The 25,569-nt window shown below is 30.6% G+C and overlaps 1 protein-coding gene and 1 long non-coding RNA gene across 10 annotated transcripts in view; one reads left to right on the top strand and one right to left on the bottom strand.

The window, feature by feature from the left end:
• LOC147909255 (uncharacterized) overlaps positions 1-25,569 on the top strand; it is a 183,586-nt gene that overhangs the window by 99,581 nt on the left and 58,436 nt on the right. The window lies entirely within an intron of this gene.
• Positions 1-25,569, bottom strand: part of LOC105154834 (defective proboscis extension response 14) — a 204,661-nt gene that overhangs the window by 125,354 nt on the left and 53,738 nt on the right. For all 9 annotated transcript variants that reach the window (XM_087407155.1, XM_087407156.1, XM_087407153.1 and 6 more), the window contains 3 exons: positions 18,636-18,779; positions 12,005-12,078; positions 10,779-10,928 (listed from right to left, as the gene is read on the bottom strand). In XM_087407155.1, coding sequence (XP_087263281.1) covers positions 10,779-10,928; positions 12,005-12,078; positions 18,636-18,717 — 306 coding nt within the window. In that variant the 5' untranslated portion in view covers positions 18,718-18,779. The remainder of the gene's footprint in view (positions 1-10,778; positions 10,929-12,004; positions 12,079-18,635; positions 18,780-25,569) is intronic.

The following is a 25,569-nucleotide window of genomic DNA, read 5'->3' as shown; positions in this document are numbered from 1 at the left end:
TAAAAAGATAACGTTATACTTATACAGTTTATTTCCTAGCAAGGAGAATCTTCTACTAATTGTTAGAGGAACATAATATATCATTATACAAAAACAAAACCATTCTATTTTATCTAATTGAGAGATAAGAAAAAAAGAAAGCTGATTTAGGAAAAATATCTTCCTATGTAATATTAAATCAATCTTCAATTTTATAGTTTTGATATGAAAGTTTGATATGAAAATCTTTAGTATCAAAAGCTTAATCTTTGTAAAGATGATTTTATGCTCTTTGTAATTTATTCGTGATATGTTCTGGATGTGCAGTGTACCAGGCTGCCGATATATAACTCATTCTTTATAAATTTTAATTAATATTACTCATGTTTATTAATTTAAATTAATAAACATGAGCGTTAATTGCATTTTTGGTGCATTATATGCAAATTATGCCTATTGAGGATAGTAATAAATTGAGATCAGGTGCGATACTGTTAAAGCTATTCTCCGATAATACATTAGAACAGTTTATTCCAATACTTATGATCTGACGTACGAAAGTTTGATAACGGAGAAGTTAAAGAATCGTTAGGCATCGAGCATTGCCAGGAGCTGCCGTTTCAGGTGGGGAACGTATCCTCGAAACAGAGAACAGTGCGAGCGGAAGGCATAGTCATTTGTCATTATTATAAAGGACTCAGTAGTGAATAATTACGTCTTAGTAACTCTAAGTCTATATATGTTGCTTGTGCAACATTTAACTTGATTTCCATGTGACGTAATGTTTCTGTAACATATCATTTAAAATCCGACATGTAAAATTACGCTATTATTCAAATACTAGGAGTACAAAATATTCTAAAATTATTTATAGAGGAAATCGTCGATACTGACATAAGTCTCCTAAAGAGACTTCCTATTATTTCTTGAAACCATTGTGCTTTATTAGCACTGACAAAAAATATCTGTTTAGATAATTAAATAAAGAAATAAACAAATTTATAATTGGCATATTTGTGATTGGTTTCTACACAAAATCAATTAAAAACGAATTTTATAAATGCGAAAATAAAATTCTCGCAATTTTCTTCTGCAAATTACGTAGTTTAAATAATAGTAACTATAATATTAATAATATTATATCATTTTACATGTTTATAGTTTCCTAAATTAGTTTTATTATAGGATAGTCAAATGAAATCGAAAAATTCAAACATTGAAATCAACTAATATTAATAATTAATACGTTAAAAATGATTGGCAAGGTACTTCTTCCATTGTAAAACCAGATGATCTGTTTATAAAATTCCTTAGGCTCGGATTGAACTCACTTGCAAATATAACCACCTGCATTGTTGCGTCCGATGGTTCTGCCTTTTAGATTCTTCTTGAGGTCTCAAAAAATGTGAAAATCGCAACAAATCGAGGCTTTTGGCCGGGTACTTCAATATTTTCCACTGGAACTGTGTCACTATGCGATTTCCACATCTTTGGAGACCTGAATCCCGATAGAGTCCCGGTATCATTATACTTTCATTGTACAGATATTATACATAAAAGCTGTTTAACGGCAACATAACAATACCAAATTATCATTAAAAGTTATAAAACCGGCGTACTAAGTAAGAAGAATCTGAAAAACAGGAAATTATCGGACGCAACAGTGGAGGAGGCTATTTGCGAATGGATTCGATCACTTTGATCCTAGCTTAAGGAACTTTATGAACAAGGGCATCCGTCATCTGATTTGAAAGAACCACGATGATTATTAACATGTTAGTTGATTTCAATGTCTGAAGTTTTCATCCGCTACGTTCCATTTGGCTGCCCTAATATTTGTATTTTATTTTTCCTTATCATTTTATAATACAGTTTTATATAAAAAATATATAAAATCGAGATGCAGCGTAATCCGGTACCTGTTTGTAAGACGAACCATAAGCTAACTTAATAGTATTACGTTATATAGTATCAAATAGTCTTATCAAAGTTGAAGGTAATCATATGGGAAAATCCTTAAAAAAAACTGTCGCGTTTGTATCTTACAGAACAGCATAAAGTATGCATATAAAACGAATGAAAAACGTTTCATATAGAAATGAAAAGATTCTAGGAAAGCGTATATACATCTGCTTGTAAATATTTTGTATGGATAATTCTTGTGAAAAAGTACAAGAATATGAGGCATCACTGCATACTATACAGTTTTGGAGCCCATTTTGTTAGACGTTCCTTTTTATTTATCTTATGAAAAAATTAATAATAATAAAAGTTAATAATAATAATAAAAGTTAATAAAATTGCAAAAGGTAATCTACAAACTGCTATATTATATGATAGAAGGCACTTTCCAATTTGTAATTATGTTTCTTAAATCTTATTTTTAGCTTTTGTTTAAGAAATATTGTCCAGAAACAAAGTCGTACGTCAGTGTTGGATCTTTCTTTACATATAGAGTAAGCCTGATATTTTCAAAATAAAATAACAAAATGAAAACTTCAATATTAATTTCTTATTACATAAAAATAGAAGATAGAATGCCATTTGAGTATATATCTGAATATATTTAATTAAATAATGACTGCATTTAATAGATAAAACATCTCAATGAATACTCAATGATTTTTTTATTACAATTGGTTTTTACATTTATTATTAGATCCAGTGAATAATTAAATTCATACAGCACAAATTCAACAATATTGGAGCAATGTATATTATGCAGTAATATTGCTACAAGCTTCTGTGCTAAAAAAGGCAAGAATCAATTAAATAATCTGTTAAGCTCACCGAACTACTTTGTCTGCTGAACAGCATTACTCAAATATACTCAGATAAGAAAAATATACTCAAATGAAATTCTATCTTCTATTTTTACACACAACAAGAAATTAATATTTAATCATACATTGTTATTTCATTTTGAAAATTGCCAGATTTCCATATAAATTTAATACCGGCACACGAACGCACATACCACTCGCTGGCTTTCAAGATTAACGTAATCATCGTTTCCTATTTCGTTTCACGCTCAATAAACACGCTAGTGTAAAATGTACGATGTAAACGCCGCAAAGGACCGCGAATCATCGAACGGAATCACCGCAAAGGATGAACTAAAATTTCGAATTTGCATTCGTGCGTGCAGAAGACCGTATGATCTCTGTTGTCCGTAAAACGATGCAAATCGAAATCGGTGGCGGTGCATTTATCACGTAGAAATTGGGCCACAAACCAAACCGTCAAAGCAACACACGAAGTCCGTCTGCGCTGCGACAAGCGCATACAGCGGTATTATTTCGGAAACCGCGATTGGATCGGTCATTATCCGCTGAATTATTTGCCGTAATTGCACCGTCAATCTGTTCATATCAAGATTATTCATAAATTAATTAAGATTACTATTTGCGAGATGTATGCTGCTTAGTTTATAAACTCTCGAATACTTCGCGAATACTACGGAATTCTTGATGAGTCTAGTTCTTGACGCTAAGTTATACTTTAGAACGTATAATAAACGTATATGCGATAAATATTAGTGCTGAACTTTTCAGTGCTTCTGATAATATATTGATATATAAATTATCAAAGCACTTAATGAAAGTATCGGAATATTACCTAGCTTTGACGTATATAGTTGATGGATTATTCGCAAAGCGTTTATGGATGTACTTGCGCGCACATAGGTGGACATTCGCCAAATTAACGATTTATGCATTCAATGTTTCGGTTACCGATCAATACAACATGGCAATATACTGTTTGTTTATTTACTACGTTACGAGCAAACATTTACTGCGGATACACCAACTATGCGCCCGACTTCCTCTTTTATATTCCATCAGCCTCACTGTCTACGTGTTCGTATTTTACATACAGGAGTATGTCAAGGAATGTAGTGGAAATGTCCATGTGTATATTCCTATCGAAGTTAATAACACAAAACCATCTGATGTACTCAACGAAAATACAAACTACATCCACATGACACAATGTAGGTACACATGATCGAAATAAACTGTTTTGAAAATATTTTATACTGTGTTCTTCATAGATAAACATTAATAATCACTCAATATTGATAATTATTGAATTTCTAAACGTTTTAATTGAATATTTCTAGTTAACAATGCAGCTGTTACTTTACATTCTTTTAATGCAAATCTGAAAAAAGTAGTAACAATTTTCGAACATAAATAAATTTCAAAATTCGCCATTTTTACAATGCCATACTTCTAAATGATTGGACTAAATGGATCTAAAATCCTAAAAGTTTTAAAATTTACTCCGATTAAGTGCAGAGCCTCTTACATCACCACAAAACTCATGAGAGTTACGTGGTCGCAACTTCAACAGTTCTGATCTCGTTTCGGGCAACCATGATCTCTGACGCTTGTCGAAATCCGTAAAGCCAGTCTAACTGGAATTCGGACTGCGGACACAAAGGTAAGAAAATTGGATTCGCCGGTCCATCGATCGAACCGCAATCAAAATCCCGTCGTCTACAACTGTGTGCGAAAAGTTGAAAAATGACGTCTCACTGAAGCACGTAGCATACCAATTCGCGTATGTTTCAACAATAACGAAGGGAAATAACTTTATTGTCCACTGCCGGGACGGCAGTGAGTCACGTTTGCAAAACTTTAATTAGTCTTCGAACCACTTATTGACTTATTGAGCTGCGGCAAAACTTTGTTTACGGAGGAAGCTGCTAGGATTCAACGATGTTGCGCTAAATATAGGATAATGGACAAAGTAAGCGCGAACTGGAAGATGGAAAATAATTAATTGAAAAGAAGTTGGATGCGTGGTGCAAAACGAAATAATAATCTTCCGAAAATAAAACTTTCCGAGAGAAGTTGACAGAAAGTACATAATGGGAAAAATATAAACTACTGACGTTGCGTAGTAATAATAATAGTAAATGAACGAAATAAAGATTTTTCATTACATTTGAATGATAAAACAATCTTTTTTATTATTAAAACATGAAATATAAAATAATATGAAATATACGAGATATATGTATAAGGATTTGTATTCGCAGATTTTAGTCAAATATAAATATATCAAAAAATAAATTTTTTTAATAATTCTGGAATAAAATATTTAATATGTTGAAGAAGAGAATATCGAAAAACTTCACCGGGGAATTCTTATGCAGAATTATTTTACATTGTAACAGGATAACAGTATAATTAGCTATGGCAATTATAATGCGAAGATACACATTCTAAGCACGCGTATCGGGATATGCAGATATGTGCTAGAAAGCCATAGCTCAGGATTCGCGTGGATGTAGGTGGTAGATTGCAATAGAAGGGCGCGCGCATGCGCGCTTGTAACACTTAATTCATTCCCCTCTACAAAGCAAATTATGTCAATAATTATAATATTTTCAATATAGAAAGTACGGAAAAAAATAACGAATGATTGTCAGGATTAAATACATATTTGAATAAATTAAATATCCGTAACAATATAAATTTTAACAATAAAGAAAGTCATAAACATTGCCGTCTAATGGTAAAATTTGATTGTGCAGTTTAATTGAAATACTAAAAATGTAAAATTGCATTTTGTTCGTTAATTGTTGTTACATATTAACTGTTAATTATGTTGATTTTAATTAACTTTCGTAGAGCGAATACGGAATGTGTAAAATACATAATTTGCTCTCAGGCACAATTTCGTTGGTAGATTTTAATTTTAGTAGTTCGCCATTGTTTTGTACATAACACAATACATTTTAATATGTCTTAAAACGTACGTGTATATCAATTAAATATAAATATTTTAATATATAAATGTAAACGTATGATGTATGCAAAAATTTTGGGTTTTAATTTGCCTGAAATTATTCAGGAAGCATTTATTTTACATAAATTATTTTCTAGAATTCCACTCTCGACTAAATTCAAGAAAGCGATACCACTGTGCATTATAGTACCGTACTACTACCGAATAGAAAGACATTGCAACATGCGATTCCCTTTAGAATTGATGCACACAACGAATCAGTGCGGTCAAGCAATCGAGAAGCATTTATTCAACATCTATTCGATTTACATAGCAATTTCGTATAACTTCTGTCGAGTAACATAAAAAGAAGGAGAGACTAAAACAAACAAAACTCGAAAGTCAGAGCTCTTAATTGCAAATAGAAAATTTAATTAAATAATTGAAATGACTCTTATATTTATTTTGAACAGTTAATAAATATAAAATTCAATTTGCACGTTTAGGTCTACATTTACATGCCAATGTATCGTCTATTATCAATTTTTATTTTTCAGAAGAAAGTTTTTATTGTATTCAATTGATTTTATGTTTTGCATTTTGCTTTTTTTTTTATAAGTAAATCATATACCATAATAATCATTCCATAATTAATATATGGCGACTCGCCATCAGAGGTCTAACGAGACTCGCTCGGATTCACGCGAGCATCGCAACCACATGAATTCTCTTTAAATAGAACATCAATCTAAATTACACTACATCACCTTACTGATGAGTCTAGTAGTGTAGAACCGAGACGGAACACCGCGGCCGAGCAAAAGCTTCGAGTCAGGCCTTCTTAGTGGACATGAATATCATTTCCATATAGACATCCATAAATATTACAGAATTAAAATCGCTTAAAGAAAAAATTATATAATTTCGATATCTTATTTTGAAATTTTTGGTTCTAATTAATCATCAAACTGCATCATCGTATAAATATTTCCTTCGCCGACGTACAATCCCTATCTGCTTTAAGCAACGGAACGAAAGATATTACCATCGTATCATCATAGAGAGAGTCTTGGTTCACTTATAATTAATGTAGTAATGAGTCCTCGTCAAACTAATTATACAGGCACAGGTATAAACTTGAGTGTGGCGCAAGACGAGGAACACTGTTAAAAGTTCGTCTTATGTGAACGTAATATGCGCGGAAAGTCGCGAAAACAGGAAGAAGTTCGTAATGTCTTCGATACAATTCAGAATACGAAAGTCCTACTTATAAAAACCACAACTATTTGTATCGCACCAGTAACTTTGAGTACCGACACCTGCATTGTTTTCTGGTTTTTTCATGTGTTATTTACATATAATAATATAGATCTAATTAATTAGAATGTTATCCCTAGAATGTTATCATATATAAATTTTTTATTCTATTTAACTTCCATAAAGTTATGGAATATAAAGCAATTCTTAAAAGTTTCCCTTTCCATTTAATATACGAATTTTATAGGTTCGAATTGTCTTTGATGGTGTATAGGACTTTAAGATTTTTTAAAACGAAAGTAGAATAGTGATAATTCGAAATAAATGTATTCAGAACATGCTTAAAATATGCGCGCTGAGATATTTTACATAAATTGATTATTTCGTCAAGCAACGGGTGAGTGCTTACGGGCATGGGCTATCCTTAAGTAGTTTAAGTCAATCATTCTTCGTACTCATCCGACATTGGACGACTGAGAATAAACAGCTGGAACAGCAAACTCATGGATCCTGCATTACAGAGAGTAGTTCAAGCAACCGTCTTATTAACATTATTGATCGTAAGCAAGAAACAAGTCTTTTGTTACTATTAATGAAGTTGCTGTTCCATAATTTTCTCGAGCATTGGAATAAACTAAACAATCTTCCACTCTCATTACGAAACGGTTTTACTGATTTAATATATTTAATGATGTGCGCACATATACAATAGCTATCAAAAGATTCCAGTCAACATATAATTTTACAATTATTTTTGTAAATCTGTTTTTTTTTCAATTTACATTATACATTAATAAAAATCTTGTTATAATCAACTTAGGAACGTGATATTTTAAATATTAGAATATATTAAAAAATACTTGCATACTAGAGCTTTATTTGTAGATTCTTTATCTGAGCAATATAATAAAATTACTCATTAACTAAAAACTTTTTAAAGCTTCTATATATTGGATAGCCATTATATATATTGTATATATATTTATGTATTGTATATATTATTAATATTATACAGTTATATATATTTATTAATAATTTAATAATTTAAATAAGAGAGAGAAAATACAAGATATGTTTAAACTCGTCGTACAAGTACACATAATAATATTGTATGTGTACAATTTATAATAATTTATATATAATTTATTATGACAGTAATATTAAATACACATAACAATTGTAATAATATATGAAATAATATTTAATGTCAGAATAAATACTTTGCTAACACGGAAAATTACTACAACGGAAATGCTGAAAATGTCATTCATAATATAAATTTCTCCAAGGTACGTTAGATCGTTCTCGCAAATATTTGGAATGTTTAATGCAGAAAAACACTTAGACTCGTCTATCGATAATATTATCATGCTTAAGAATTTAATATTTTTCATTCACGTGATATGTGATTTGGCATGATTTTACACGCGTGATTTCTTAATAATAACGATAGCGATATAGACAAGCTATAGATAAAATCAACGATAATTTATTTCACATACATCTCCAGTAAGTTGAAAAAGAATTTCAGAGAGATTCTTAAATCAGTTCTTAAATCGAATTCAAAAACCCGTTTACAAGAATACAGATAAACATATACAACTTTCATTCCACCATGAAACAACTTGTGTTCCATTCAACCCCCATCGCATTCTCACTTAGAAAGATTGAATTCCAAGTACTCGCAAACCAACGAGCGAAATGTTCTGGTACACTGTTTGTAAATGCTTCCTATGCGACTCGAGCTTTGCTCGAGAGATTGGGAAGTTCACCAACGATTTATTGATCGCGATACATCGCAAATGCAACGGTGCAAATGAAACGCTGGTTTCTTTTTTTTTCCTATTTTTTATGGCATGATATCGACAAACATACATTTCCCTCATAAACGCAAGTTTGTAACTCAAATAAACGAACACGCGATAAATGTTTTCGTCATTAATGGATTTTACGTAAAATATTAAATTATTTGATTTCGAAAAAGCAAAAATTTCTACACGGGAAAACATATTAATAATCCTAGCAATTAAAAAGAAGAAAATTTAACCGAACTAATAATATCATTGTATACAAATAAATCTTTTCCTTCTTGCAAAAGCACAATAAAATCGTCACACTGTCAATATCGGTATTTATTGGCAACAAAGCATTACTTGTCTTAAGAGCTTCAGCAATATCAAGTTCGAAACTGTTTCAAAGGCTCATAACTATCAGTTTCTGCTGAATGCTTTCATTGCATCTACGTTAACGATTAGATCCTTTAAGCGCGATGGGTCTATTCCGATCAGAAACAATGTCACGCGAAGAAACAATACATCATAGTGTATTAATCTTCCAAAATTAGAGAACTGTAGAAACTTTAAACAAAAACTTGAAAATTATTTTAATAATTATTATAGTGAAGGTATATATATATATATATATATACTGAAAATCTATCTGATAACATTGTTAAATTGTTACAGTTTTTACTAATGATAATGTTTCTAAAAGCCAGAGAAAATCACACAAAATGCTTATAATTATATTCCAATAATCACATATTCTTCTGCAAATTGTAAAAACCATATTCTGTAAATAATTACGACATAGGAATATAAATTGTATATTACAGAATATATTTTATATTTTCGTATGATTTATATTTTTGATTTTCATATCAAAATTGTTTGGTAAACAAACAATTTTACATTGCATAAACATACGAGATATGTAAGAGGTGCAGAAATTCGTGCATCATAACTATCATTTGTGTCATAGTAATAGAGTAGCATAGCCACAAAATTAGGAGGAAAATATCCTGCCGCCATCCGCGGAATTTCCTTTGGGAGAATTAGGATGAACTAAGTGCTGCACAGTAGCTGCACATGGGAAAAGGGACGGGAAAATCAACAAAGTCTCTACATAAAACAGTGTGGAGTGCTTGGCTTTTAGAAGATAACGTAATATTGCATACATTGAGAAAATATTATGTTTATTATACTATATATTCTTATATGGGACTTATGTGGAGTAAAACATTTTAATAGTAAAACAGTGTTCTTTCGCATTTTTATAGCAATTACTCTTTTGGTGCCACACTACACGAGCAACACACTTATGGCATATTTAACTAAAATAATTAGATTGCTTATAATTTTCTTAAAAATGAACATATTGTCAAAATTTATTGTCAATAAAAATTCCAAATATTCAGGAATATATATATATGTATATTATGTGTGTGTGTGTGTGTGTGTGTGTGTGTGTGTGTGTGTAATATACATATAATATATGTTATACATAATATATGTATATTTATTAATAAAAAAAATTATAAACAACAAAGAATCATTGAAAAAGTGTTGAAAAACAAAAATCGGATTATACTGATATAAAAAACGATTTACTAAAATACTTAAAAATTTAATTAGATGCAAGTCTAAAAATCATTTCGTTAAACTATTAAAATAACTATGTAATACGTTCAAATATGAACATTGCAAAAATTTTTACATTCTGACAACCGTCTTGAGCGTCCTACATAATTATTTGATAACCAACAATTAGTTCTAGATTATCAGATCCGTATCTAGTCCAATTTTTATATACTTCAACAAATTCGTTCTTTCTGTACAAAGTGACACCGAAAGGTCAAAATTGTAAAGAAATGAAGAGATTTATATGAAAAAATATTCATAAAATATATATATTAATGAAAGAATTTCACATCGGTATGTTTATATAAAAGCTGCATAAGTCGCGCAGCTCTGAGACATTGTATGTTGAATATTCTTAAAAATAGAGAAGCGTATATAACTTACCTTAAGAGTATTTTGTAGATTTTGTACTCTGCAGTGCATGTAGACTTGGGCGCCGAGTTGTACAGTAATGTTGCTTTCTGGATCCTCGAAAAATGGTCTCGGTTCAGGTGTGCCACCTGTTTCAGTCACGAAACTCTCCACCTCGTAAACCTACGATAAGAGAGAGCTAAAATGCACATCCGCTCCTTTTATTATTTAACGTGTTTGTAATATAATCAGGAAAACTGTAGTCTCTTAAAACAACATAAAACAGTTGCAAGTGCCGTTAATCCTAAGTACATGTAATATTTTATCCAACCCAGTAAATGGTGAATACAAAACATTCAAACATTGAAATGATGGTAAAAGCAATCTGAATTGCAAATTTTGGTAACACAGATAAACTTATTTACATTAACAAATACTCGTTTCACTGAATTGTTCAAAAGATGTAACAAAGGAAAATGTTAAATTTTTAAAAATGTAACGTTTTATTAACGTAATTTATTTATTTTGGAAATATAATTTCGAAAAATCGCATATTAAGTTTGAATGTGTTGAATATTGCGTTATATCTGTCTCTCTAAATTATTAAAATATTTCAAAAGTGGACTGACATTGCGCTTTCATGAAATATTCTATTTAGATATATTGTTGAAAACAAAACAAAGTTTGAATATTATATATAATGAATCATTTTAATACATTATCTCAATTTCATCAGTCTTTATTTTATTTTATATATATATATATATATAAAATTGTTTTAAACATAATTTTCACAAGTTTTATTAGGAAAAATAATACACAAAAAATAATGATAACCTTGATATCTCATAAGTAAAATCTATATATAAAAAATTATTTTATGCATTATATTTCTTTCAAGTTTTACATGAAAAGAATCATGTTGAAAAGATTTAAAATTTTTCTAGATATAATTCTAAAAATAATTTTGTTAGAAACTCAAATTGATTATTAGAATATCAAAACTTTTTACAGCATTGCTCATCATTTTTTAATTTCTAACATTTATTTCCAACAAAATTATTTTCAGATTTGTATCCGTTGAAATTAAATCTTTCAATAAAGTCATTTTTTCCGTGTAAAAATATAAAAGTTTTATTTAAAATTTGTTTGGAAATAAAAAACAGCCGAAATATTTGAAGCGATACATTAAATAAATTATCTTGTATTTTAGGTTAACTAAGCAACTACAAAAATCTGATAATATGTTACTTATATACCTCTGTAAAAGGTGAACTAAGCTCGTGCCAAAATGAGCGTGGCAAATTTTCAAAACCTGGAAATTGCTTCGCACCTGTAACAAAATTTTTTAAATTCAATATTTACTGATAAATAGTAAAAATATATTTTATGAATATAACAGTATAAATCATATAAATTCTAAAATTATTACTATTCTTTCACCTGGGATTCTGTAATCAATTAGTAATCAGATGTATTAAATAAGTAAAGTTAAATGTAAACGAGAATAAAGTTAAAAATATGAAAAAGCTATAATATCATTCTAAGTTCTAAAATCTTCAAAATATTAAATTTGTGATAGAAAAAGTTATTCATGACACATGTACGACATCGAAAAAGATTTCACTTTCCGCCTCGATATACAATGCTACAACGACGATGCGAATCCCTGCATTTGCCGACATCTTGAATGGCGTTATCAGCAAGAAGCATACGCGACTATGTAACTTCCTGAGACGATATATGTAAGTATATTCTCCTTAAGATTGCATAACCAATGGCGGATTTCTCAATATGCGACACGTCTTAAATGCAAGAAAAAATTAAACAATAAATTAAAAAAATTTGTCTTTGTAAAAAAATCATACGAGAAATTTTGCCACAATCATTTTATCAAAATAGTTTAGTTGCAATATATGAAAAAATAAACACAACCGTCCGCCGACAACAAATTTAAATTCGCAATATCATATGTACCTCAACGTTAAAACGCAAAAGCGAGGAATTGTTTCGACGCGCGCGAGTACGCAGCCATCGGTATGTTTTTATTACGTTGCATCGAATAAATAATTCTACGAAAATTCGAGGTAAATGCATATAACAAAAGTAAACGTCCCGTTACGAGATGTTTCACAAACAATGCGCGTATTGTGCATCTGCCTAAACGGATACACCTATGTAACGGGAAAAAGTAAAAATTTCTTGCAAAGCAATGAAATACATGTTGTATAAATGACTTGTCAAACAAATAAGAGTCTCGGATGCTAAAGATTACAATTTATAACAAATTAAATTAATTATGTAACAATTACTTAATTATAATGAACAATATGATACGAAGATTAAGTAATAATATAAAATGCATTATATGTATTATTATCTGTATATTTCATATATACTTTTGAGATTTCCACAGATTTTTTTTTAATATATAAATATTGTATATTTCTGTATTATGCTATATATAAATATTGTATATAGTATATCTGTATTATACAGTGCCCGCCAAAAGTTCCGGGTCGACTGAATATCTCGGAAAGTATGCATTTTTTATATAAATGTTTTAGACAAAAACTATTACTTTAAATTATAAGAATTTTAAGCATGATCATATATGTGAATACATCAAATATGATAAAGAAAGCCAAGATCGATCAAATTTTGGATGTTACAAATAATACATTATATTACATATTATATATTATTAATAATATTATTAATAATACATATTCTTTTTATTAAATTTATTAATACAAAGTTGAAAGAAAAGTTGAGAGGTCCCAGATTCGAATCCTGGCTGAAGTAATATTTTTCGCAATAAATTTCTTACTTTCTTTCTTTTTTTCTTTTTAATTTAATTTAAGAGGAATTATTAGCGTTTCAGGATGATTGTGTTGAAACCGGAAGTTATCGGCTCGCAATTATATCTGGAATAGATTGATTTAATAAAAAGAATATATAATATATTATTTGTAACATCCAAAATTTGACCAAAAATTGTAGGATTTAAAAAAATCTATATTTAATGATGTTACTAGTTTAACTAAAATTCATTTTCATTTTTTGAGTTATAAGGATTGAAAGTTACAGTACCACTATTATTAGTAGAGGAGAAGGTGATATTATAGTATCCTACCCCTTATATTTTGTACAATTACTTGGTTAGTAATATTTAATTAATATTTAAATTTAATTAATATTGAATATTTAATCAATATTTAAATTAAAAACTCAACAATTGCATTTGTCAAAATATTGTTTAATTAATTCTAGACTTAAAGCTATGAAACATTTATTACTTAGGACGCTATTTATAAAAATGTAGCGACACTACATAATGACTTGAAGAAAAATATAGGTGGTAAAATATGGCCTTCCATAAAAATAGATATAAAAAATTGGTTTTGTTTAAAAAACAATATTTCGTTATAAAATTCACGTAAAAAATAAAATATTACATGTAGAAAGTATGTATTCGAATTATGCAAACATACGTATATACAGATAACTCCTGTCGCATATAAGTTGCTCAGTACTAGAAATCTACATATACGTAATATTATAAACTATAGATTCACAGTAGAGCTGCAATCAATTATCAAATAATTATATTAATATGAAAATCTCAAAAAAGAAGCCATGACTAATCAATACGCATAGAAGGCCATAGCAAAATGCCGTGCTATTGTTTAAATTTGCATAACTCAAAATTTATACAGTCAAATGAAATGTTAAATAGCAAACAACACACTCAAATATACATATATTCGTGTGATAATACGCTTCAAGAAAAATGAGAAAGTAGGTGTAATTTAATGTTAAAATGTACATTAGAAAATGTACGTTTCGAAATACTTGAAAATAAAAATGCGTTATAATAAGTGTTGGCTATTGAATATTAATATATTAGCGTCATGGTGTAACGGCAAGCTACTGAACATAATAAATAATTGCATAAGTATAATCATTAGGATTCGCTATATAATAGCGGAGATATAAAGGGGGACCACAATATCTACACTAGCCACTATTCAAGATATTTTAATCGGACATTTTGGGTAATAGAGGAGGAAGTGGTATTATGCCCAGCAAACGAGAATAGATTAAAATGGATTGAAATTTTTTTCTATCTAAATGCGTATTTTAAATAGCGAATACTTTTTTTGGATTTAATTGGATTCAATTGGATTCAATTAGATTCAATTGGATGTAATTGGATTGAAAAACTGCATTTCCTATTCAAAATTTTGAATTGAACAGTATTCACAATGCACAGAAAAAGCTAGTATTATTTTTAGATTGAAAGATATAGAGATATGCTCCATGCAATTCCTATAAATGAATAAAAATGCATTCAGGATTGAAAAGCATTCATTTTAACATTCGTGAATCAATATTTCTGAAAATCTGAATTCATTTCAATTCACTTCAATCCATTCTCATTTGCTGGGCACAATACAACTTTCTCCTCTATTACCCATAACCCAAGATGTCGATTAAAATATGTTGAATGTTGTTCAGAATCATGTTCTGGTTCAAAGTCATTGGAGATTGTTTCTCTTATTTTCATTTTTATGCAAAAATGAACTTTCAGTCCAAAAATAAAAATAAGAGAAACGATCTCCAATGAGACCTTGATCTTAACAAATATTATCCAGGACATGATCCTGAACAACATTTAAGAGACTTTAGTCGTTGGTCGGACATTTTGGATATTACTAATAATAGCGGTACTGTAACTTTCAACTCTTATAACTCAAAAAGTATTCAATAAAAATAAATTTTATTGTAACGTTTTGAAAAGATTTTGATGGCTATTAGATTCTAGAATAAAAAATAGGGTGTCCAGTTTTAAAAAATCGATGTGATCTTGATGTGACATTGGTGACGCCATCCAAGATCAAATTGATAAGATAATTAAACAGATCTTTTTAAATCCTACAATTTTTATCTAAAACATTTTTCTCAAAAATAGATACTTTTCAAGATATTCTGCTGGCCCGGAACTTTTGACGGTCACTGTGTGTGTGTGTGTGTGTGTGTATATATATTATCGAAATCGGAACCGAAAACCGTTTTGAAACCCTTTTTTTTAGTGAACCGTACTCAAATTTTGTATAGTTTATAATAATGAAACCGTAACCGAACTGGACTAAAATTTTATGGTTTTTTTCGGTTTTTTTTCAGTTCTTAATTTTTAATCGTTATCCTTATTCTTAATCTTTGTTCTGCCCGTTCAAATCATCAATGTTCAATCCAGTATTACCATGTCAGCTCTCTTAATAACCAGAATGTAAATACCTCCAACACTTTATATGATATAAAAAATCTGGCGGGATCGCAAGACATATTTAATGTAAATTTTTTTTAAGATATTAGCATTTCTTTTATTTAGATCTTCCTCACCAACATGTTGCAAGAATTATTTTAAGTCATGAAATTCAAGAATACATATGTAAACTTTGTGTAATAAGTGAGATCTATCCATAACAAATCAAATAAATTGTATGAAAGAACTCAGAGAAATATGCCTAAAATAATGTTTACGTAATTTTTATTCAGAGTTACGTGATCAATTGACGTCTCTTTTTGACTAGGCTTTCTAGATTGAACACGCGCTCTTTCTCTCTCTCTCTCTCTCTCTCTCTCTCTCTCTCTCTCTCTCTCTCTCTCTCTCTCTCTCTCTCTCTCTCTCTCTCTCTCCCTCCTTCTTCTTAATAGAACAAATTTAAAGAATAAATAAAATAGCAAGTAAGTAGAACTGAAAAAAAACCATTAAAAACCATAATTTTTCCTTTACTGATAAAAAAAAAACCGAAACAAATCGGAACATTTATTTGATATTTTATTAAACCGGAACCGGAACCGAATCGAAAAACCCTTTCCGGGTCCTTGATATATGTATTTCAACAACACTATTTGGAAGAAATTTGGTAGAATTTTCGCAGCTGCGAAAATCATCTTTCCTATTCTCATCCGCGATCGAAAGCATCAAGCATCTTATAAGCACAGCTTTACATAACTTGGCGCAGTACACGCGCAGATCGAACAGAAAGAGGTAATAAAGCCAGTTTCCCAGCAACGTCGTCGTTTTTCGAGATGATACGGAGGAAACCGTGCAATCTGGTCTCTTATAAAACCGGCACTGTTGAAAGAGACAAGTAGAATGCAGAAAAATAAAGAAAATCGCGATAGAATTCGGAGAGACACGCAAGGAAATGGCAATATCTCTCTCCATCAAATTCGATGATTCAAACGGTTCCTAGGTTCCCCACGGTCGGCTTTGCTCAGATTCGGCTTGGCAGAGGAACTTTGCCATGGATTTTTCTCATCTCGCCACGAACATCTAAGAAATCCCGACTATGCGAAAGATGCACTCGAAATTATTTTCCCAGCTGATCGTCCTCGCGCGCGAGCAATTCCCTTTCACCTCATTTTGACGAATTGCCTTGCTTTCTCTCTATTTCTCTATCCACGTTCCAAGGTCTCGACCAAACTATTTCTCATAGGAGAAGAGATAATCCTCGAAAGATGTATCAGTCCCAGCAACTGTGTAAAGGACTTCTCTTCCGCGTTTACGCAATCTAACAAGATGAATTCTTTCGCTACAAGGAGACACCCTGGAAAAGGAATGAGGCAAACGAACTTCTAATATCCGCTAGAAAGACGAAGCACATAATCTCCGTAGGATAAGCCCGGTTACTGGTCAGGATTTCGTTTTAGATACGTTTGCAAGCACGGATTACGTCTCGGCGCATCAGAAAGTACCGTGTTTGTGAAAGAAACTGTCGCGCGTGAATTTACACGAATCTTGAAAGAATAACGAAAGAAATGTTTGAAAAATCTCTTTAACTATACAATTAAATACTATTAAACGTATAAAATAGAAAATTTATCAAACAAAAATAAAATTAAAATTAACTTGGAAACACTGCATTTTATTTTTACGTATTAAATTTTAAAAATAAAATATTAAAAATAAAGACAAACGTTTTCTTTTCGATGAATTCTCAAGCCGCCTTGTTGTAATATATTTTTGCGTTACACAAAGACAGCGAGCAATCGCGCCCAGATCCAATACGCTTTGGAAGTGCTCTATATTATTTCTGTCAAAGGAAAAACAGACTTCGTACCGTTCGGAAGTATCGTGACCAATTGCACGATTCTCATAGTTCTTCTTTCCCTTCAATTTCAGCGTTTCATCCAAACGTTGTAAGAGCCGCCTCGAATCTAAAAGTACGTCGAATCGACCGCGGTTTGTCGCGCGCTCGGTACGGCGTCAAATTTATGGAAACCGTCCGTGCTTGTGGATTTATGAGAATCCAATGCCTTAATTGGAAAATTATAGGACAAGGTCCTGCATACCGACTGTTCAGCTGATAGCCCGTTATTCAGTATAATCTGATTTTCCTCTTTCCGACAACTGTGCCTGAATATTTTTCACTGACGACAAAGACTAGCGTCCCGCGAGCAAGCCAGAAAAACAAATAAATAGTACAAAAATTTCGTTCATGTATACAGTAAATCCGCTTGTCATTCCACTCTCTTTTTTGTGTTTAATTCTGTTAGTTTTTACTTTCGTGGCATTAAACATATTGTAGAGTAATCATTTGTTTCACAATAAAGATTACAAGCTTGTTTTCCTATTACATGAAATATCATATATACTTTTTAAATATGACATTTAAATTTTATACTAAGTATACTATATATTAAGTTTGTAATCCGCGTGTAATCATATATTTAAGATATTTATTTAAATACATATAAAATGTATTATTCCAACATCTAACTTTTTTTTTAAGTGGCGCTTTTCTTATTTAGTTAAATATATTAAATATTATATTGTTACACAATATTATATAAATATTACAAAATTTTATAATTTACCTAACAACGTGTTGGCAGTGCATAGAAAATATATCTGGTGAACCAAAATGGAGGCCACCACGGCCGAAAGACGACTCAACATCGTAGTCGATCCTCAACTCATTTCTATTCCCAAAGTTGGTACGCGGCAACACTATTGTTTATCTGCAAACATAGAAAACATATATTGATTTAATTTATCATTCTTATTCTAGCAAAAAGATTTTAATTTTATGCCTGTGCACACAAGTCCACTAAAAAAAAAGTATCCTGTGTTGCGGTGGAGACCCAACTATTCTTATCTATTTTGAATCGCTAAATAATCTACATCAATATCCAGGATAAATTTTCAATCTAGAGCGAAAAAATGGATCAAAAATAGGAAAAATGGATCATTTTTTATGTCAGATTCGTATTCAGCGACTCAAAATATATATAAGAATAGTTGGATCTCCACCCCAGCACAGGGTATCTTTTTTTTGTGGACCTGTGTAATTAACGCACGCAGCAATTTTATTTCAACTAAATATCGACGCTAATATTACGAATAGAAAAACTAAATTATGCGTCGGCACATAAAAAGAATAATCATTCAATGCATTGCAATTAAGAAGCCGCAAAATGAAATCGTCAACATTAAATACCAGCTTGCTTGAACATCAAATACCGCTATCAAATCAAATGACTCTCTTCGGATATCTCAGAGCCAACTTTCTATTTTCTCTAAAGCTTCTGCTTCACTCGAGTTACATGGTAACAATCGCACACAGAACATTTCACAATAGACATACGTAGCGTATACGCTGGAGAATTGTATCTTTTCGAATAAGCTGCAATACGAGATCTCAGACATACTACGTAAAATTGAAATTCTAGAAAACCACAGTGGTAATTTAAGTGAAATATATGTAAATTTTTAATTGCTGCTGTAAATACAAAAGACGGACAAATTTGAAAAATCAACGTGGACACTTCAAACAGAGAAAGTTTCATGAGAATCAGGACGTTGGATGAAATATTAAATTAATTTAATTCGAAAATATACGCTGTATAATAAATTAAACATTCATGCATTATTATTTAGAAATACATCACATAAATTACATTATTCACATTTCCTTATCAATTTGTATTGGTATTTTATTTAAAAAAAGGCAATCTAAAATAATCAAAGAGTATTCATAACCTGTTGTTGTGTACAATGAATATTATGACACATTGAAATACTATATATTGTGCATTTTGTTAGATATAAATATCTTATAAAAATAAATAATTATCGTATAAAAATAAACAATTGCCTTATTAACCTTATAGAACTCTATCGATTAAATGATACATTGTAATTGATATGTAAATTTTATAACCGACAAAAGGCCATTCTTAATTAAAGTAAGGACTTCACTAAAGTAAAATATTTCACACTTTTAATTATAGCAAAACATTTATGGCATTTATAACAGTGTAGATTTTTACAAACATAAAAAATAATCTAATTGTTAATCCAAAAGGAAAGAAAGAATAAAGACACTATTAAATTTGATCTTGAAATATGTCTATTATCTCTTTACAATAATAAAATATACAGGATGATCCAGATCAACGTAGAAGCCGACACTTACATATTTCTCATGAAAAAGTGAGTCGAAAATGTCATCAGCAAAATGTTATAATATCAATAGTTTTTAAACGGAAAGGTGAACCTTGGAAAATGCTCAATTACAGGGCAAAAAAATTTATATTGAAATGCGCATTTTGATACAAATAAATATTTCATATTTAGAAAATATGAAATGAACGAAATTCCGAATAACAATACAGTTTATTACTTACTTTATTTTCTTCACTGTATTACTTTCTTTTTCTCTCCTATCATAATTTCGTTCATTTCATATTTCCTAAATATGAAATATTTATTTATATCAAATGCACATTTCAAATGTAAATCTTTTTCTAATATTGTTCGTGACAGAAAAGAAGTTTTGAAAATATCTGTCGATTAATGTTTTTAATATTATTTGTTTGAACAATTTGATTAATTCATTTTATGTATAAATTTATTTGTTTATTACTTAAAACATATTTCTAAAATCCTTTTTACTGATATAAATGAACGTTGTATCGAATTTGCGCGCAATTGACATTACTTCTCATCAATTAAAACGGACTCAATTTAAGAACTGCAATCTATTGCAATAGATGTTAATATAGAAGTTTCACGAACCTTCGCAATACTCGTTCGATACCATGCCGTTTAGCGGTATCCGTAATAAAACATTTGCACGGCCAGTCGTTTAGTTGCACCGTTCCTGATGGCGCGAATTTTATGTCCTGTGGTTGGATATTTTCAAAAGCTTACCATTTAAAAACTATTAATATTACAACATTTTGCTATGGACATTTTCAATTCACTTTTTCATAAAGAATATGTACGTACCGGTTCCTATTTGATTGGATTGATCTGGATCATTCTGTACAATAACATAAAACTGTTTAAAAATTGAAATCGCAATACACTCTTTATTAATAGTGACCACTAGAAAAGCCAAGCTTATAAAACTATACATATAATGGGCTGAATTTTTTATTTCCGCTTGTCCCAGCTTTTAGCAAAACGAATTAGACTTCTTGTTTATTGATTATTGAAAGTATAACGCTCAAATGACTCCGCTCATTTATGCCCGTTTCCACAATGTAGATTAATTTTAACCTCGATTCAACTTACTTTCTCAGCTTTTTTTAATTTTTAGAACTACAAAAAGATGAAGAGTAAATAGAATCGAGATTAAAGTTAAATTATATTAATGGAAATGGGCATTAGGTACACGTTAAACTTATGATAGTGTTCTACAATTTAAATCCGATTTTTCTTTAAAAAGTCATATCGATAATACTCTCAAAAATTTACTAACAAGAACTTACCATTCGGTACAGTCTCTATAACATGATCTTTTCAAATACATCGTAATCGAGTTACGCAGAAGAAGACTCAAACTCATTCAATGAGAGAAGTAAGCCGCCATGCCTGATGGCTGTGAAGACGCGCAGATCCCGAGCACGAAGTGAATCAACCGGTCGCTCGAAGTCAAACAGAAGATTGTTACCGCGAAATTCCGCGTGATTCAATTTGGTCGGAAGTTCGGGGGTGGAAAATACGGTTGCGCAGTCTGACAGTTCCACGCGAGAGCGAGAGAGAGTCTCGGGGTTGGCTCTAACGAATCTATCGACAAGTTTGGGATTTTCGCAAGCCCCGCGGCAGCTCTTTCATCGGCTGTCACTTTCTACGTGCAATGTATCCTCTCTTTCAATTCGCCACTAGCTAAAAAAGGACAGAGAATGCCCCACGATTCCGCCATACTCGTTGAACTAAGAAAGGACAAGCAATTTTCAGTTTTCCTGAAATCCAGTAACCCGAGGACCTGTCGCTTATTCGCGAGTTTCAAATTATTTCACCATCTGGCGCAGGTGTCGACGCCGGTAACGAGTTGTGGCACCGCGCCGTCCGCGACCGCGAATAAAAGTGTTGTATCTAACTGTTCGTCGTTGTTTGAACTGCACAAACTACGAACTACGTACGCGAATCAACGATATGAAAAGCGAGTCGGAGAGACGGCTGTCGAGGGTTCGGTGGCCGGAAAAACGAAGGTAAACGCTGTCGCATCGTCAAAAAACGGGTAAGCTGTGTCAGCGAATGACCGGATAGAGAATATTTTTGGTACTTCAATTGTTTTACTAACATAAAAAGATTTATTTTCGTCACTGGTTTACCTTTCCTTCTCAGTTATTGATAAATGCTGAAAAATGGCATTTTCTCCCTACAGCGGTAACAATAATAGGCAAACGTAAACGCGCATTTGAAAAGTCGATTCGCAATCGATTCCAAATACCATGTCCGTTCAGAGTCCTTGTCCGCAAACCGGTAAACAAATCCACGCCTAGGCCGTGAGGTTTGCACAAATAGTATGGTGTGACGCGTACTTTATGGTTGTGTAGAACATGCCCTCGGTACGTTGTAACGTACTTGTTCCGCGCGCTTGTTACCGGTAACTAATGTTCTACCCGCCCATTCGATAGCGCGATTGGCAGGGGAAGACCGCTGGACCAGAAAGAGATCGAGCGATTGAGCAAATTACGACACGTAGATTGCGAGCACCAACCGGGGAGCTAGCAGCGATCTATCGCGGCATCGGTAGACGAAATGAACGAAGCACGAGGATCAAATTTTCTCGTTTTGCAATCGGCAACTGAACGAACGTGCAATCGAGACGATCGCCAGCCGATCAAACGGACTACCCGAAAAACACGTTGTAAATACCATACATCAAATCCTTTTTATCTGTATTCAGAAGTTCCTTTCTCGTGTGCTGATTTATTTTCGTATCACGTAGCCGAAATGTAAAAGTACAAAACTACTAGAATTTCGAGATAATAGCAGAGATTGCAATGATAAGCCACTTTCTAAATCGTTGTAATAAGAAAGCTCAGTAAAAAAAATTGTAATGTAAGAATATATGTATGTATAAGTATATATCATCACATATAAAATATGTTCATACAAGATGATGCACAAAATGTTGTACTATTTAATTCATACTATGTAACACAGTTACTTTTAACAACATTAGTAACTGCTAATTAGAACTGCAGTGGAATAGAATTAATTACTAAAACCTGAAAATTGGATAAATTAAATGGAACGACATTTGCTACCCTATATAGGGTGTCTGGAAAATAGCCAACAGTACTTTAGGAAGTGATTCGGGATTGGAAATCCAACGTTTCGTGAACCTTGCAGTCCATCAGGGTGAGCAGCCTGATACTGGCTGTTCCTCGCATTATGGCATTCCAAAAATGAACACGGAGGAAACCCGCGAAATGCATAATCTTTATATAATAATCATAATTTATTTCACAGTGTTTTAACATAATTTATTTCGTAGTGTAAAAAACAACATAAATAAATAACTAATATAAATAACTTTATTTTTGACTATTTCAGCATTACTCATGATGCATGTGAAAGCACAATCCGCTCAGAGCATTCCTCTTTTTAAAATTCTTTTTAATTTTTATTTTTTAGTTTTTTTTTTAATTTTTCAATATTTGTAAATACGGTTACATTATTTTTAAATTTTTATATTATTTTTGAATTTTGAATTTTTATTTTTTTTAATTTTTCAATATTTTTAAACGAACACATTATTTTTAGATTCAAGAATAAACATAAATAGATATATATAAGATTTTTTAACAATAAAAATAACTATAACTCGGAAACTACTTATTTCCGGATCTATGTTTATACAACTTTGTTTCTTCTTTTTGAGTTCCGAATCACTTCCCTTAGAAGTACCTACTACGAACGATTTTCCGGACAACCTGATATTTTTCCTTCTCGTGTATAATTTCCATTTGTATACATATACAGACAAAAATAATAAGAAGAAATAAAAAATAATTGGAAACAATTTCGCATTGTTTCTTTTATAAAAAGTAAAGTTTGAAGAAATGAGAAAAATTTGCCATATATGTCTGCTATTTGTATATAGGGTAACTCTGGCAAATACGCCGCGCTGAGATTTACGCCGCAGAAATCAGAAAAAAATAGAAAGAATGGAGATAATTTTCACACAACTTTGTTGCATGCCTTTATATTATTATTGTGTTATATTAGTATTGTGTTATAATTTCAACTTCTTACTGTTAATATTAATAAAATTATTGAATCGATTTGTCACTGTAACGCCATCATAAATTATAATCTACTATAAAATAATTACTGTAGGGCGTGTAAAAGACTTCGTGGTTATTTCGTGATACATATGTGTAGTGGAGTAGTAAAGCATGTTGTGTAGCAAAATACAAGTGCTTGCTTTCGTATTCTTTGTTTAGTTTATTGTCTTATATATCCCATTTTTAGGATATATGGCATTTTTAGCGAGAGGGGTTTATGTCCAAAGTGTGCAGATTGAATTCAGTGCACTAAATGCAATAAACGCATATGAAATATGTACCTCATGTCATAATACTTGTAATATATGTAGGAAGATTATAATTATTATTTATTATTTCATATACATATTTATTACGTATTCTTATTTCTTAATAAACACATTTTATAAATTATTGTGTCATTATACGTCTTATTTATATGTATTATTTTTTGTAAATTTTTCATGAGCCGTACAAATCCCTCCTTCTCCTATGAGTAATCATATATCCCCCATATATACCCCTATGGGATGTACGGCAAAAATGCAATGGTTTCAAAAAGTTTATTTTTTAATATGAAAAATAAATATTTTGGATTTCTAATATTTTTTTTATAATAGTAGACAGTACAAAGTTTTTACTGATATATAAACTACTGATATTTAATATATAAATATAGTAAATAATACTTAATAAATTAAGTTTTTAATAAATGCGACGTATATACCGGAGTTATCCTATAGAAAAATCATTCGGAAAAAATATCGCCCGAAATCCGAAAATAAAGTAATTTAAATAGAGGAGAGTAAGAACCACTTTTTTCAAAATATGAAAAAAAATGTAATCTGGTGTTAAACAAATTACTTTCTTACTTATGTAACTCATTTATCCTAACTCAGTTATCCTAAATGTAATAATCATATAAAAAGTTATATATGTAGGCGGAAAGAATAATTTGCTGAAATATCTGATAGAGATCTGAAAATAATTTTGTTGGTCAAAATATTTATGTAAAAAACTCAAGCATGATGAACAAAACTAAATAAAAAAATTGATGATATTTATTTTAATAGACCAATAAAATTATTTTCAGAATTATATCTAGCTAATTTTTTAGATATTTTAACAAAATGTTTCCATGTTATGATTATACATGGAATATTAAATAATATAATCCCAGTTTTTTTTATATGAAAAAATAAACAAAAATGATTTTTCTAAATATTTTTTAATTATTCTTTTT

The sequence above is a fragment of the Acromyrmex echinatior genome, chromosome 6 (assembly GCF_024713525.1).
Source record: "Acromyrmex echinatior isolate Ae372 chromosome 6, ASM2471352v2, whole genome shotgun sequence".
In the NCBI taxonomy this organism is placed as follows: Eukaryota; Metazoa; Arthropoda; class Insecta; order Hymenoptera; family Formicidae; genus Acromyrmex; species Acromyrmex echinatior.
This window is presented reverse-complemented; position numbering and strand designations above follow the sequence as displayed.